This window comes from Corvus moneduloides, chromosome Z (genome assembly GCF_009650955.1).
Source record: "Corvus moneduloides isolate bCorMon1 chromosome Z, bCorMon1.pri, whole genome shotgun sequence".
NCBI classification, from domain to species: Eukaryota; Metazoa; Chordata; class Aves; order Passeriformes; family Corvidae; genus Corvus; species Corvus moneduloides.
The window spans coordinates 12,950,856-12,966,242 of NC_045511.1; the positions used below are offsets into that span (position 1 = coordinate 12,950,856).

The following is a 15,387-nucleotide window of genomic DNA, read 5'->3' on the forward strand; positions in this document are numbered from 1 at the left end:
TATTACACTGTTGAGTGTGGACAGCTACGGGTAGTTTTGTGTGTTTTGTGTTTGGGCCATCAAACACAGTGTTACAGAAACAGATTTGTGCCAGATGGATCATTCTTGTTCATAAATCTTCTGAGAAATGCATGACCGAATGGATGGAACTTTCTTTTTGAAAAGAAAGTTACGGGGTCGGATATAAAAAATCATCTGGATACCTATTAATATTACACATACTTGCAAGTTCAGATCTTAATTTAATGAATCTACTACCACAAAATAACTTTTAGATAAAAATCTAGGGTTTGGTACCAAGTTGAAAAAGTAACAGTATGACAAATTTAAAATCCTGGTACTTCACTAATCCTGGTACTTTTCAGTTGCTGCTGAAAGTCAGTAAAAGCTTTCACTAAATATGTCCTGGATTTTTGAATTGTTTTCTAGAAACCCCTTAAGATGTAAAGCACATGAGAAATACAATATATTTAATGTTAACAGAATATACAGGACATCTTTAATCAAGAACATGGGTTTAGAACTGCTAGTCACTGAGCCAAGTTTCCTGTTGCTATGGAATACTTTATCAAAAGAATTTTTTCATCTGTATTGGAAAACTGCTGAAGTGTTCCTATAACTCCTAAATGAAGATGCTTTCAGGAATTCAACTTTTAAGTAACGTAGGGTTAAAAACTACTAATTTCCAGTTCAAATTCAGGAATAGTGATTTCATCTTCTTTTTGTATGTTTTTATCTTATTTACCTCCGTACAAACTATGTTTCAGAAACCTTTGTGGTTTTTCTAATTTGTTTGCTTTATGTACTTTTCATTTTTGTTTATTATGAAGTCTTTACTTTTTCCCTTAAGGCATTTATATCCTTCAATATAACTGAGATCAAATGAATGGCTTGTTATCTGCTTAAATAATTTCCCAAATCTTTTTGAAACTGCAATCTGGAAGGCACTTTGATTGCTCTCAAGACCTCTAGATAATAACTTCCAAATTTGAGAGATTTATGAAGAATACTTGCTGCTACGTCTATAACTTTATGCCCTAATTATTTCATTATTTTGAGATAAAGATCATATCATTCCTGTACTTTATTACATTAAATTCTTTGAATTTATTTCTAGTTTAGATATAGAGTTTTTCATTTCTATACTGCTCTTCTGCATCAGTGTACTGAGTTCATCAACATCCTTGCTGAAGACAGAGGCATGGCATTTGTTAGTCTTGGACCTGGGTCTAGTTTGCTTTTTTAATTTTAATCTAGAAATCTTTAATGCAGAAAGTCACTCCTTTTTATTGGTTTCTGTTTATATAACTAGAGAGAATGTTACAATTTCTTTTCAATTCTTCTGCAAGATGTAACTCAGCTGGCTTTGGAAAGTTTATACTTTATGCTCTTCTTGACCTTCACATTTCAGCTTTTTTTATTGCTACAGCAGTAGCTGGTAAGTAATATCAGTTCAAGATTGTCTGTGAGGTCAATGTGAAGCAATTAGATTATGGAAACATACATTCTAGGTTTCACTGAATCTATAATGTCTTCCTGTAAAAAAAAAGAATGTAACTAGTTATTGTTATTTTCTCTGTAGGACAGCTGAGGTTAAGACCAAGCTAACAATAGAGGCTTTTGAGAAGCAATATGAAAACGTACTCCTATGGACTTCTACCACAGGTGACAGGAAGTTCTTAATTTGCCTTTTTTTTGATAATGTCCACAAATTTTTTTTTCTCTTTCGAACCTTTTTGTCACATGACATTCTTGAAATTCTTCCAGTCTTTGCACAGATGGTGAATATCTCAGTATCTCCCAGTTTAACATAACACTGTTTTAGAAAGGCAAATCCTGAGTTCATTTTAATGAACCTTCCTGTCAACATCTGAATTTGACATTTTGAAAAAAATAATTTTTTGACTTGCCAAGCCTGGTTTTCTTCACTTCCCATAGCAAATATTGTTGTCTCAATATGATTGAAAACAGAGCATAGATTTGGTTAGCTTAGTTCAGGAGTTTTTGAGACAGCTGGCAGCATATGTAAGTTATGTTTCTGCTGTAAGTGGTATTAACAAGAATGTGATATTCCTAAGGCAAATGTGGTTACATTTAATTTCTTACCTCTTCATGTTTTATTTGGAAACAAAAAAAAATATTTTTACCTGTTTAAAGCAAGCTTCCACCAGATTTGGAGGGAACATATTTCTGTGAAAGAGAAAGAAAGTAACATGAGAAGCAATAATAAGCTAATAATTCCTTTAGTAAGGACACAGCTAATAAAAGAATTGACCAGCTAATTTTTGAAGGAATCCTAAGACAGATATGTGATAACATATACAGTCAGTAGACCGTTGCACATAGCATTGGCCTGGTTAGCTTTACTGGGATGAAAATTAGGATTGGATGGCTCCTGGCAATTGGAATCTCTGTATTTGTATTGTATCGCAAGTCTGGTTATGGAGCAGTACATTAACTAAATTACTAAATGTACAAAGCTCTATGGGACAAGACTCACTTTTAATTTTGTACTTATTAATGCTTTATGAATCCAGATTAATAAATAATTTAATAATACTTAATGTATTTTGAGTTCTCAAATAGTTTTTGCTCTTATGTAGCCTAGTACTTCATTATATTTATCACTTGATTATTATTTATCACTTGATTTGTTGTGACTAAACCCCAAATCTTTCTGATGTTTGAATATTCTATAATAATAATAATACATACATACATGTGTGTGTACATTTGTTGCAGATGGGGGTTTGTTTCTTTGTTTTCTTTGATTTGTGCATTTCTGAGGGATTTAGAAGCAGCCTAATTGAATAAATCTCGAGGAATCTGAGCGCAGACCTCTTAATGGAGGTTACTGTAGTCCCCCTTCCTGGCAGCACAATCCTTGGAGGCCTTTCTCTGTGTCTCTGGATTCTCCAAATGGGTTAGCGGAACAAAAAACTTTGGTGGTTTTACCTGTGGAAAAGCTCCTGAGTTCAAAACCTCAGCTTCCCTACTCCCTACAATACATCTGTGGCATACTAGCTCTATAGAAGAGTTATTGCAGAGTCTCTGAGCAAGGAGAAAACAAGGTTTTACATCTGTGCCCTCTATTTCAAGCATGTTACTTGCCTGTTCCTGGAAGTTATTTCCCATTCATGTAATTGAATAAATTGAGTAGATGCACCCAGATTGGTGGCTACAAATCAAAATTAAAACGAGTAACTAAATCAGGGGTTCAAGTGAAGTGAGAAAACTGTTGCAAGTTAGAAGAAAAGTGGAGGAATTTGGTAGTAAGGTCTGTGCTTTGGAAGAAGGAAAAAAGACCCATGCAGATAGCAAAACAGAGGTCTTTCTTTTGGGCATGAAAGAAAGAAAGAATCGGGCTTTCTTTCAGTATTAAAAGCATTTTCTTCCCCCGCAACAGCTTGATTTGGAAATAAATCCATGTATCCTTTTGTAGCATTGTAAGGGTTAGAGATATTGATATCACACAGTTGAAAGAAATTTGGCAACTTTATGCAGTCACTGTTTAAAATTCTCTACTTTTTTTCTCTGTGAATCTAAATATTACCATCATAGCTATTGGTACAGAAAATGTGCAATATCATAGCCATACCTGATTAAATCAAGAAAGGCATCTGCTGCTGTCACTTGCACAATTTTGCCTTCTCTGTGCATGTTTTCCTTTGTACCTTTCCCGGGGTGGATGATGACCACAATGATTATGCCAATCAGTACAGCAATGATAGTAGTGCTCATGTAGTAGACTACTGCTCGGACTCCCATCTTCCCTGAGGCTTTACTATCCAGGGCAGCAATTCCTAGTAAATTTAAGCACAACAACATGCAACTGATATAGTTGTGAGTAAAGGGTATGACCTAAGCATAATGAAAATAGTTCTGTGGGAAGAGTTTTGATGACCAGGACACTTAAAGCTACCCAAGGCAAGATGTCCCTCTTTTGCAGCTCATTCTGTCACTGTCTTCCCACTCCACCCCTAGTTACATAATTTTCTATAACAAGAGTTACAGCTTTCTGTGCTTTCTTAACACTTCATTAAATGCAAAGATCATTGGTCTGATGCAGTGTGGCACTCCCTATATATTCCAGTGAGACAATTCATGCTTTCTGATTAGTGTAGTTACAACAGTCTGAAAAATGTGCTGCACATAATTTGTAAGATAGAAAATAGAGTACTCTTGAGTGATGTTGATGATTGCTACAATTAACATATATGAACAGTTTTCTTTAATCCCCAATGGGCTACCTCAGTTTACCTCTGTCCCAAGCCACGGGACTTTAAAACAGATTAAATGCTGCTAACCTGTTTCGGAAAATCCTTACCATAAAGGTATGAATAAACCTTTATTTCCTCCCATAAACTTGCAGGACTTGCAACATTAATCCTAATTCTTGGCTGTGTTTGGATCTACTGTGAATATTAGGGTGCTCCCTATGGCATCTTCTATAGTATTTTTTTCATGAGATTACACTGATGAATAGCTGCAATATGTTTTTTAAAAGAAGGTGCCGTTCTGTCAGGGAAAGAGTTCTGAGTCTCTGAGAAGGAACGTCTCATGAGGACTGTCAGAAATGGAAATGCTCTTTCTCTTTCCAGCAGTCGCAGCTACGTCTTGCTAGCTCTTCTCCTCAAAATGTCCCACTGTTCCTTCTCCTCAATATTTGCCCATACTCCATCTGGAGGCCTGTGCCATCTGTCTCAAACCAGGGCTCAGGCTTCTTGTTGCAATCAAGCTTTCAAAGTGCTAAATGAAAAAAGGAGTTTTGAAAGGATCTTTTAGCTTTATTATTTCCTCCTATATGGAATTGCCTAACCCATACTTCCATGGACTGCCTACACATTTATATAGATGCCGCCTTTGAACATATAAAAAAATTTGACCACCTTCTGTTCTGGCTGTCTGTCTCAGAGGAGAAAGCATTTAGAATAAGGCAAGAGGACTGCAGGAATATAAATAATATGGAAATATAAAATTTGAATCATTGCCTGGCAAAACTAAATGTTCTTCAAATCATTGTAGATAGAACATCTTTCTGTCTGTCTTCTAAAGGAGGAGATACATTCTATTGGAGCTACAGTGAAAGTACTCTAGTCCCTGATGCAGCAGAGATCAAGGATGTGTCCCAGGCTCTAATCAAATCTTCAAAATATTACACCAATCACATGCTTCATACTTACCCTTTCAGTTCACCTTTCTTCATTTTCTGCCCTTTTGGCAGAAATCATTAGAGCCAGTAAGATTCATACACACAGAAGGAATTCCATCACTAGATTCACACACTAAATTTCTTGGCTTATGTGTGCCATTGTAGTGGAAGGAAAAATGTTATTGGTACAGCAAGAAACTGAACATGGAAATCCAACATTTGAAGCATTTGATCCTTCATTTCTCTACTCAGATTTTCCACCTGCAAAACTGTATTATAATTTTCATGGTAAGTTTACATTTATGTTCTGAAATTCTGTGAGGAAAATGGTAAACACTAGCAAGTAACAAAGAGCTTTCTTAACTTTACAAATGGGAAGTCCTGTAGCCCTCTTACTCATGAATGGAAGATTGGTTATTTTTTTGGAGCCCACAAGTAAGGTAAATATAAAACAATGCAAATATGGTTAGCCAAGGCAAGAAATAATGTTAATAATTTTTTGAGAATTTCAGATCTGCTATTGAATTGTACAGCATTTATCTCAGACAGCATTTATTACAAATTTTATTTTTAAAGTATGAATAAGAAACTTAAAACATAACTTAGAAAGTGAAAAATGAATGTTCACATATTAGCCAGTCAATTTAATTTTTGTATGTGTTAATTGGGGTTTTTTAAATGTTCTTTTTCTTTCTAAAGTAGCAACAAAGGTCTATCTATTTTTTCATTTTGCATAAGACCATTTTTATACTTTTTTTACAACATGAGCAAACCTATACAGTTTGGTAGGAATGTTTGGAAATGCAGAGATTTTGAATCAGTTGGTTCCCAGCATTCTGCCCTTTACAGATAATAGATTCAACACCAGATGCTAAGCACTGTCAGTCTTAGAGGATTTCCCGCCATACCTGCCTGTGCTTTAACCAAACCTGACAGTTTATTTGTACTTCACCCTTGAGTCTCCTATACTCCAGAAATCACTAAGAGTCAGTGTAGGGCCCACCTTACCAGTAAAGATTGCTGTTTTGAAGGATTAGATTTTGTGATCCTGTTTTTTTCTTGGACTGATTCTGGGACTGAGTGGTGAACCATGTGAAAGTGGTATGTCAGGGAAGCAAGAGTCATGCTCTTGTCTTTGTAAGCTGCTTTCCAGCCTGGTCTCCTGGTGTGTACTCTGGCTGGGACTACACGGCTCTTTATTTTAGGTCACTCAGTCTCATTCCTGCTCTCGCTATCATATAAACTATTTCTCAGCTTTAACACAGGGACAGCAATTCCTTTCTTCTTGAGCTGTAGCTGCTCATGGCACATATAGCAGCAAGCATTCAAAGCAGAAGGATGACAGGCCTAAGTATGAACAAAAGCTGTATGAGGAGGAAGCAAGTGCTCACCTCTGAGAGCCCTTACTGGGGACTTTCTGGGTCGTCTCCCCTCCCACTGCAATTATTGGGAACTCAGAGAACTGCAAAAGTTTCCAGCATACCAGCAACAACAATTGCCTAAAATAATATTTTAAATCTGTTTTTAAAGAATGAGAAAATGAAAGGGGCTGTTTTCTTTGCATTTTAAGATGTTGACAAGATTTCTTAGAACTGAATGGGACTCTGGAAAGGTCTCCAAAGCTTTCATGTGTCACAAAGCATTGTATCCTCAGTGTGTCTTTTCACAGTCAGCCAGCAAAACCCCCATTGTCCTGCAGGAGATGTATGTGCCCCTTTCATCCTGCTCGCTGCTCTCTCCTCCACACGCTACTGGCTCCAGCACCTCTGACTCCTCTCTTCCTCTCCCTCCCCTTCCCCAGGGGGCCTGGGAAACTTTGCTGTGCCACCAGTCCCCACGCACAGGGATGCCTTGAAGTTGTCAAGGTGATCTGGAGCAGAGCCCCTGTAATTTCTCCTAGCGTGTGCGCTCACACAACATGAATGGGAATGATTTTTTAAGTATTGATGGGGAAGGAGGGAGGCCGGGGAGAAGGAAGGGAAGAAAAGACAGAAAGGGGTAGGCCTAAATCTGTAAAACTGCAAGCAAACCCAAGCCTTCAGCCCTGTCTTCTTCCTTCACCTACCCCTTCCCTCTCTTGAGAAATACCACTGTGTATAAAATAAAGACATGACAAGGAGTTCTCCAGAGTGTCACAAAGCAAAATGCTACGTTGTTCTTTAACAAAGATGTTAAGAGAAGAAATGAAAATATTTTAAAATATAGGAAAGGCAAGGAGAAGGTAAATATATAATTACAAGAGGAGAAAGAGAGAGAAAAGATAAAGAAAAAAGGAGAAAAAAAGTCTAGTTAGGATGACTTTAAAAATTCTGAGTTGCTAATCTGGTAGCTCCGATTGCTCACCTGACTTGATTACTGTTCAGTAAATTGGCATGAGCTATTGAGTCTATGAATCTTCATGAAATAGCTACTATATTGTGACTAATTTTGTGTCAATTACATTTGCTTATATTGTACTTATGATTTTATATTACACAGAATTCTAAAATTTACCAAATCTAGACTTGTTGCTGTTTTTAATTTTCTAGATCTTGAAAGCATGCTGCACATAATCCATGTGTAATCTTGGACTATACTAGGGCACACTAATGTGGAGGGGTGGTACTACACTCCTGGAAGATCAAACGTAAAATAAACTGAGCATGTTTTCTTTAGATAATGCTTAAGTAAATAGCAGCTTTGAATCTGCTTGTTCAAGAATAAGTCCCAAGGAATTGTTTTAAAAGCTGAAATGTAAAACCTATGCAAAAAGTCCTACAGCTTCAGAATACTTTCTCCCTTTAATTAGCACAACTGAAGAAACTGATTTTTTCAGAACACTCCAATGTTCTCAGTGAGCTATTTCAGTCTGAGATTTGAGTTTATGCCTGATTTTCCTATTACACTAGTTAAGAGTTTATACCTGAAGGTTTGGGTTTTTTTGAAAGAAGGAATATACATATTACACAATCAGATGCACAATGCATTTTTCCCACAACAGTAGCTGGTCAGCAGCTGGTATGACTGTAGCCCTATTTCTGCGTGTAAACTCCTAGTCAGCAAAGCTTACATTGGCTTATATTTGGCCCCAGCATTAATCACTAAGTAACAAATGAGAGCCCATAAATATCAATTTTAAAATAGAATATATTTTCTTACACTCCAGAGTAAAGAGCAACCCTCTGAGGAAAAATAGTCATTATATAGTGTTGATTCTAGTACTTTTGGTGATTTTATCTTTCCTCAGAGCAAGCAAGACTGTCACTGGGAGTAGAGGGTGTGCAAGTGAGCATATGCATTTATGCATGACTGTAATTTCAGTTTGAAAACTGTTAAAGTGCTCAGCTACTGCTTATGATATTGAAAGTCCCTGCTTCTGAGTATTTTTCTGCCCTTTAAGAACCTTTGAAAAAACTATGTGTTTGCTTTCCTACACTAAAATTCTTGTGGTTTTAAGCTTTTTCCCCTGATGTTTTAAAATTTTTGTTTCTTTAAAATCCCTTTTGATGTATAATGATGACCATTTAAAATAAAGAACAGTTCAGCTGCAGCTTAAGCGACCATCTAGGCCAATTTGACTTCAGGGCTGACCAAAAATTAAAGTTATTAAAGGCGTTGACCTCTTTGACACTGACAGGTTGGGGTTATTGGCCACCTCTCTGGGAAGGCAGTTCCAGTGTGCTACCTCCACCTCTGGAAAGAAATGTTTCTTAAGATCCAGTCTGAATCTTTCCTGATATAGTTTGAACCATTCCCACTGGTTCTGTAACTTGATCCAGGGAGGAGAGATCAGCATCACCCTCTCCCCATCCTGTCCTCAGGAAGCTGCAGAGAGCAGTGAGGTCACCCCTCAGCCTCCGTTTCTCCAAACTGGACAAGCCCAAAGTCCTCAGCTGCTCCTCACAGAATAGTGGTAATTCTGCTCAGTAGAGGAGAGACTCTGTGCTCAGAGCCCTGGTGCAGGCTCTTGACTGAGGTTCCCATCTGTGGGCACAGGACCAAACATCTCCAGGTCAAGATTCTGCCGAGATGCAGCAATATGTTGATAAAAATGCATAAAATAATCCAGCAGTTCTGACTATGTAGAACAAACTGTCCATTCTGGTCCTTATACATATTGACTTACTGAAACAAAAAAAAGAGGATTTCTATGACCGCGATTAATTCTTTCCTTATTCAGCATGTTACAGCTGAATTAATGGCACTTCCTTGTCAGTGGAGAGATTTTTATATAAATTCCCTTTGGATGTTTTATACTTAGTCTTTAAATACAAAACATTAGGAACGGAACATCTTTTTATTCCTAATTATTTTCCTGTTTACTTTTTACGGTCTCTTCATTAGGAAATTGCAGTTGCTTGTTAAGGACTCCTATGGTGGAACAGCAATAATGGCAACTGTTGACTCAGGAGTGTTGCCCTAATTTTGTTTCTTTAAGGTTGTCTTTCACTCTCCTAATGAAGCAGTCTCAAATGGGCTACTCCCACCCCCTACATCCACTAAGCGCTGTGTGATGAGTAAACTCACAGTGTGAGACCATGAGAACAATCCCTTTTGTGTATGTTGATGAGGATTTGTGGACATGAATAACACTGTGCAAGGTCACAGTAAAATATGCTGACAGAAAATTTGTAAGGAAAAGCAAGTTAGGTAAAGACATTGGAGGTATTGCCCAAGTTTAATTAACATGATTAAGCTCTAAAGCTTTATTCTAATTGCAGCTGAACATGTTCTCTGGGTTGCTGAGCATTCCCAGAAAACAGAAGTTAAATTTAGGCTTTGACAATTGAGCCTTTCACAAGATCAGGTACAAATTTTATCCAAATTCTAGATTATGATTTTTATTAACAGTAACAGTAAAATAACGTTTTCAAAGAACTGTAAGTATTGGTGAAGTTAATTAATGCTGTATCAATACAGATAATGACTTCCTGGAGCCACATAAATTGCATGTCTGAAATATAGCCCTGTATGCCTTTTTACATGAACTGATGAGACAAGTTTCTCCCAAATCTCAATTTAACTTATCTTTGCTTAAATATGAATGTTTAGAAAATGAAATTCGATATTATATTATTTTTCTCCAATTCTGTTAAGATATCTGGGCAAATATCTCAGAGGAAAATTAGCAGTTGTATTTGAAACAAAATTATGTGACCATGATTAAGCCAAGCTGACTAATGAAACCCACGGCTGAGATATAGTAATGCAATTCAAAGAGCCAATTAAATGTCTAAGAGTGGCTCCTAAATGACTACCCTTGCCCCACAGTTTTTTAATCCTGCCCCATCCTTGCCACCAGAAAACTACCAACTTTGGGTCTTGTAGGGTTAGTTGTTTCTGACAGTTTGTCATTTTGAATCATCCCAGAATTGTGTCATGTGAACCCCAGAATTTTACACGAGAAGCAGAAGGAAAGAATGTTTAGGGCAGAAAACTAGCAAACACCTGCTGGTTTAGCTACAGTTTAGTCCTTAGAAGGAGAATTTTTGTGAAACCATGGCACAACAATACCTGAACATCGAGTGATGTAAATGGAAGGGGCCCAAATAATCTCTTGTGGCTTTACAGTGATTTTTACCTTTCAGTTAACCATGAATAGTGAAAGACCATTCTGTTGTGGTTCATCACTGATAGTGCTCTTTCAGTAGAATAGCTTACTTTATGAAACTTATTCTTTGGTGTCAGTGCATTTTAATTGTTATAAAAAATATGACAGTGATCCATGCTGGAAAGTATTTTCTGGGACATCAAGTTTAGCCTTCTGATACAGCAGGGAAATATAGTCTAAAGTATTGGTTAAAAATTTACTAAGCTTGAGGTTTAAACCGACAGCGATTTTTATCCTAACAATTTCCATGTTTGGGTATTCCGCTGCCTTGCTCTCATCTTAGTTTGCTTGTTTCAGTGCACAAATAATTTGATTGGTTAATGGCTCAATGTCCAGATGAGATCAGTGATGAGTGAGGTCCCTCAGGAATCTGTGGGGGGATCAGCACTGTTTGATATCTTCATCAATGATGCAGACAGTGGGATTGAGTGTACCCTCAGCAGGTTTGCAGATGACACCAAGGAGAGAGGTGTTTGACCTGCCTGAGGGACTGGATGCCATCCAGAGGGACCTGGACAACCTCAAGGAGTGGGTCCATGGGAGCACCATGAGGTTTAATAAGACCAAGTGCTGGTGCTGCACCTGGGTCGGGGCAACCCCCAGTATCAGCACAGGCTGGGCATGAACAGACCCAGAGCAGCCCTGCCCAGAAGGACTTGGGGGTGCTGTGGGTGAGAGGCTGGACATGAGCCAGCAAAAGAAGCATAACCAGCAGGTCAAGAGAGGTGATTTTCCCCCTCCACTCTGCCCTCATGAAACCCACCTGTGGGGGGGTTGGAGCACTGCATCCACCTGTTGCGTCCTCAGCACAAGAAAGACGTGGCGCTGTTAGACCAGGTCCAGAGGCCACAAAGGTATTGGAGGGATGGACCACCTCCTGTTTGAGGACAAGCTGAGAGAGTTGGGGTTGTTCAGTCTGGAGAGCAGAAGGCTGTGGGGAGACCATTTAGCACCTTCTAGAACATGAAGAAGGCCTGTAAGAAAGATGGGGACTAACTTTTTAGTAGAGTCTGTTGTTACAGGACAAGTGGTAATAGTTTTAAAGAGATTGAGACTGAACACAAAGAATAACTTTTTTAAAATGAGGGAGTTGAAACACTCTCAGCCAGAGAGTTGGTGGCTCTCCCGTCTGTGGAAACTGTCAAGGTCAGGCTGGAGAGGGCTCTGAGCACCCTGATCTAGCTGAAGCAGTCCCAGCTGATTGCAAGGTGTTGGACTAGATGACTTTAAAGGTCCATTCCAACGCAAAATGTTCTGTGTTTCTTCCCTTTAAATTCTTCTCTCTGTCAGTATGAGTCACTGAGGGCAAGGAAGAATTTCATAAACCACCCCACACTCTGCTTGTTGTTGCTAAAATATTTATAAACACCTCCTGGTAAAATGAAGTAAGTCAATATGGTACACTTGATGCATCTACTGAATGTCAGTGATGCTTACATTACTACATGAAAACTCCTGCAGGATTATGCTCTTCTGTTCTGAAAAGTAGAGTTGGCTTGCAATGTAACAGGATACATTTGAAGAACCAGTAGGAAAGTACATTTCCTGAAACACATCTGCCTCAGAAGGACCCTGCTGTGGGGCTGTTGAGATACTCATTTAACTCTTCGCATTATTCTGTCTTTTCCTCACAGTGTTGGAATGTGACAAACAATATGCTTTTTGAAGGGAAACTAGGGAGTAATTTATCTTCTTTATGTGTGTTAAGCAGAGCAGGAGGGAGATGCAAGCAGGGATTCACAGCAAGCCATGGAGCAGTGATTAGTAACAGCTGACAGTCTCAAACCAAGACTCTCTTTCTTTGGTTACCTCATTGTAATAACAGAGTACAAAGAACCGACTGTCTTCAAGCCAAGAATCAGAGACCCAGGAACACAGAAATTTTTTTTTTTGTAACAAAACACTACTGCTACCTGCACAGCGGAATTCTAAAAAGACATCCTTTTATGTCCAGACACTTGGACTAAGCTTTCCTGGAAATGGGATTCTTATGTGATTATTTTCTTTATATGGAGGGAAAGAAATAACTATATTTGTTTATGAAAAGGCATAATGTAGTGTGGTAAATTATTTCAGTTCAATCAGGGAACAAGTTTATTTTGGTAGCTGATAAGCCAAAGCACATTAAATTAGTTTAAATCCTAAAGCTCATGTTGTTGCAAGACTGAAATAAATATGCTAGTAGTTGTAAGACTTTTATCCTATTCCCAGAGGATGAAATAATAGTCTTCATTTATTCTGACTATGTTGCCAAAAATACTTTCATGCTTTAAGCATGAAATGCACTGCATCCTATCAAGATACAAGCGATACAGTTACATTTACCTTCTGGATGGTGTTGAGCACACTACTCAGTGCTCCATAAAAATCCATAATGCAATTTCTCAAAACACATGTGCAAACTTTTAATTTGGTAAAATGCTGGTCTGAGTTTTGGCAGGCTGTGCCTGGAGTTCTTCACAGACATGTTTTTGTATGTGCAGCACTTATTAAACAACATTCCACAAATGTACAGTGCTTCTGTTATCTGGCTGGCTCTATACAGTGCGGCAAAGCTGTAAACTATTTACTATACTAAATCACTTGGGATGTACATTAGTTGCTACTGAAAAAATAATGGGAGATTAGAGGTGTCCATAAGGGAACAGTAGCTAGTAGTGCAGTCTAGTGCAAAAAATAATCTTCTTTTACATCTTGAATATGTAACAAGTGCCTGAAGAGACACTTATATGAATTAATTTTATAGAGTTCATGCAGCAACCATCGTTTGGAAGGAAGCTTTGCTCAGTTGGATTCGTGACTTGATACATACTTGAACCAATAGTAGTGTGTGACTAATGGATCTGGCAATAACCTGGCCTTTGGATTTCTGCTTGGATTTTTAATTCTAGCACAATTTTTAAAACCTTAAGATCATTCCTTGTTAATTCAGCAATGCTAAGAAAATTTGGAAACAGAGTAACATTGCCTTTAGGTATGTATAGTGAGACTTCCTTTTTTGGGTAGTCTGAAGTTGCACTAGTAACTGTTCACTCACTGAAGAACCCTCCATGTTTTCTGTTGTTGCAGTAGCTACTATCTATTTTTGCACCAGTTTATTAATAATCGCAATAGCTCTGCTTTGTTGTTGTTGGTTTTTTTTAATAAATCTTGTCAGCGATACAACACTGATTTGTGCATCTGTGTCCAACTTAAAAGTTCTAAGTGTTCCTTTTGCTTTCAATCTGGCAGTTCATTCATCTGCTGCTGTTTTACTCACTGATCTTCCATGAGCTGCTCATGGAGCTAGTGCTTTCCTTTTGTCTGTGTTGCACACACTCTGCTGGTGTTTGCATGTCCTCATAATCCTTTTAGTTTATTACATTCCTCCCCATGTGCCATGCTTTTTTTTCAGTTTGTTCTATTTTGGAGCACTATGTATGATTACATGTGCTGTTCTTGATGGATTCACACTTCGTTTGCTGACTTTTCTCCTTTCAAGGAACTTTTAACTTCCACCAAGTTGAGGTGCTATCTGCATCATAGCAACATAAATCTCTTCGAGTGAAACTCCATTGTGCCACTGCTATTTTGCTCTCCATAGCAATAAGTTATCTGAGTTACCTCTCTATGACAGGGATCTTGGTATAACATCTTCTCAGTCTGGGGAGGTTTGTCTTGAAAGACATTATGCCCAAGTGTGTACTGACATTCATGCAGGACCTCATAGAGTGATGCCTCAGTTCCCCTGAGAGTTCAGGCACAAATAAGATGCACCACTACACAATATCTATCCGTGTCAAAAGGAAATACACAGAGCTCTTTCATGCATCTAAGTCATTATTTGAACTAGAAACTGCAGAGCAATAACTAATTAGACAATACAGACTACGTTTTGGATTCTTATTTTTAAAGAATCACAAGAACTTGCATTTGGTAAATCATCCACATAAAGTTTTTTATCAAAAACTGAATCCTGTGTTGATAAAGAATCTAGAAACAATCTGAGACTTCCTTTATCACGTATAACCAAGTCTATTTAAAGAGAATGGGATCTGATGCAGAAATTATTTGAAAAAAATTGTATAGACATTATTAAATTTATGAACTAATAGCATTTTAAAACCCCACTTATAATCCATTAGCTAATACATTAAATAATAAATGAGAATATCTTAATGCATAACATGATAACATTTTCCCTTTTTCTAATAGGAGTAAATCAGAACTTAATTACACTCAAAATTCCCCCCAAGAATTTAACGAGTAACAATCAAATCAAGTTTAAGAAAAAAATAGTTTCTATTTGTGAATTTAAGGTCCTCTGGTAATATGCTATACGAATACTAAGGAGTCATTACTTTAGCTGCAGTTAGTCTATTGTGTTTTAAATTGTCATTATAATTTGGTGGGGCTTTTTCACGATTCAGTAATGATGTTAAGGCTCTTCTGAGAACTCATTAAGAAAGTGTGGAATTGGAGTTTCATGTGAACAGGCTTTTGTTTTCTTTCTTTTCTCTCTTTTGTTTCAATGACCTCTTGAACTTTGGGCCACTGATTCAGTTACAGCCTTGCAACATCAAAGATGTACATTTTTTTTCTTTGTATTTCTTCACCTTACAGACTTGTAGGAAGCAAAGGAAAGAAGTTAATACTTTCTCTGGAA

The 15,387-nt window shown here is 37.6% G+C and overlaps 1 protein-coding gene and 1 long non-coding RNA gene across 3 annotated transcripts in view; one reads left to right on the top strand and one right to left on the bottom strand.

Moving 5' to 3' along the window:
• The window catches only part of SLC1A3 (solute carrier family 1 member 3), a 61,850-nt gene that overhangs the window by 13,036 nt on the left and 33,427 nt on the right, over positions 1–15,387 (bottom strand). Inside the window, exons 2-4 of one of the 2 annotated variants that reach the window (XM_032096205.1) lie at positions 6,065–6,069; positions 3,599–3,803; positions 2,148–2,190 (exon numbers count right to left, since the gene is read on the bottom strand). In XM_032096205.1, the coding sequence (XP_031952096.1) occupies positions 2,148–2,190; positions 3,599–3,768 (213 nt within the window). In that variant the 5' untranslated portion in view covers positions 3,769–3,803; positions 6,065–6,069. The remainder of the gene's footprint in view (positions 1–2,147; positions 2,191–3,598; positions 3,804–6,064; positions 6,070–15,387) is intronic. The other variant, XM_032096204.1, reaches the window with a different exon arrangement.
• The window catches only part of LOC116437885, a 93,900-nt gene that overhangs the window by 6,722 nt on the left and 71,791 nt on the right, over positions 1–15,387 (top strand). The window lies entirely within an intron of this gene.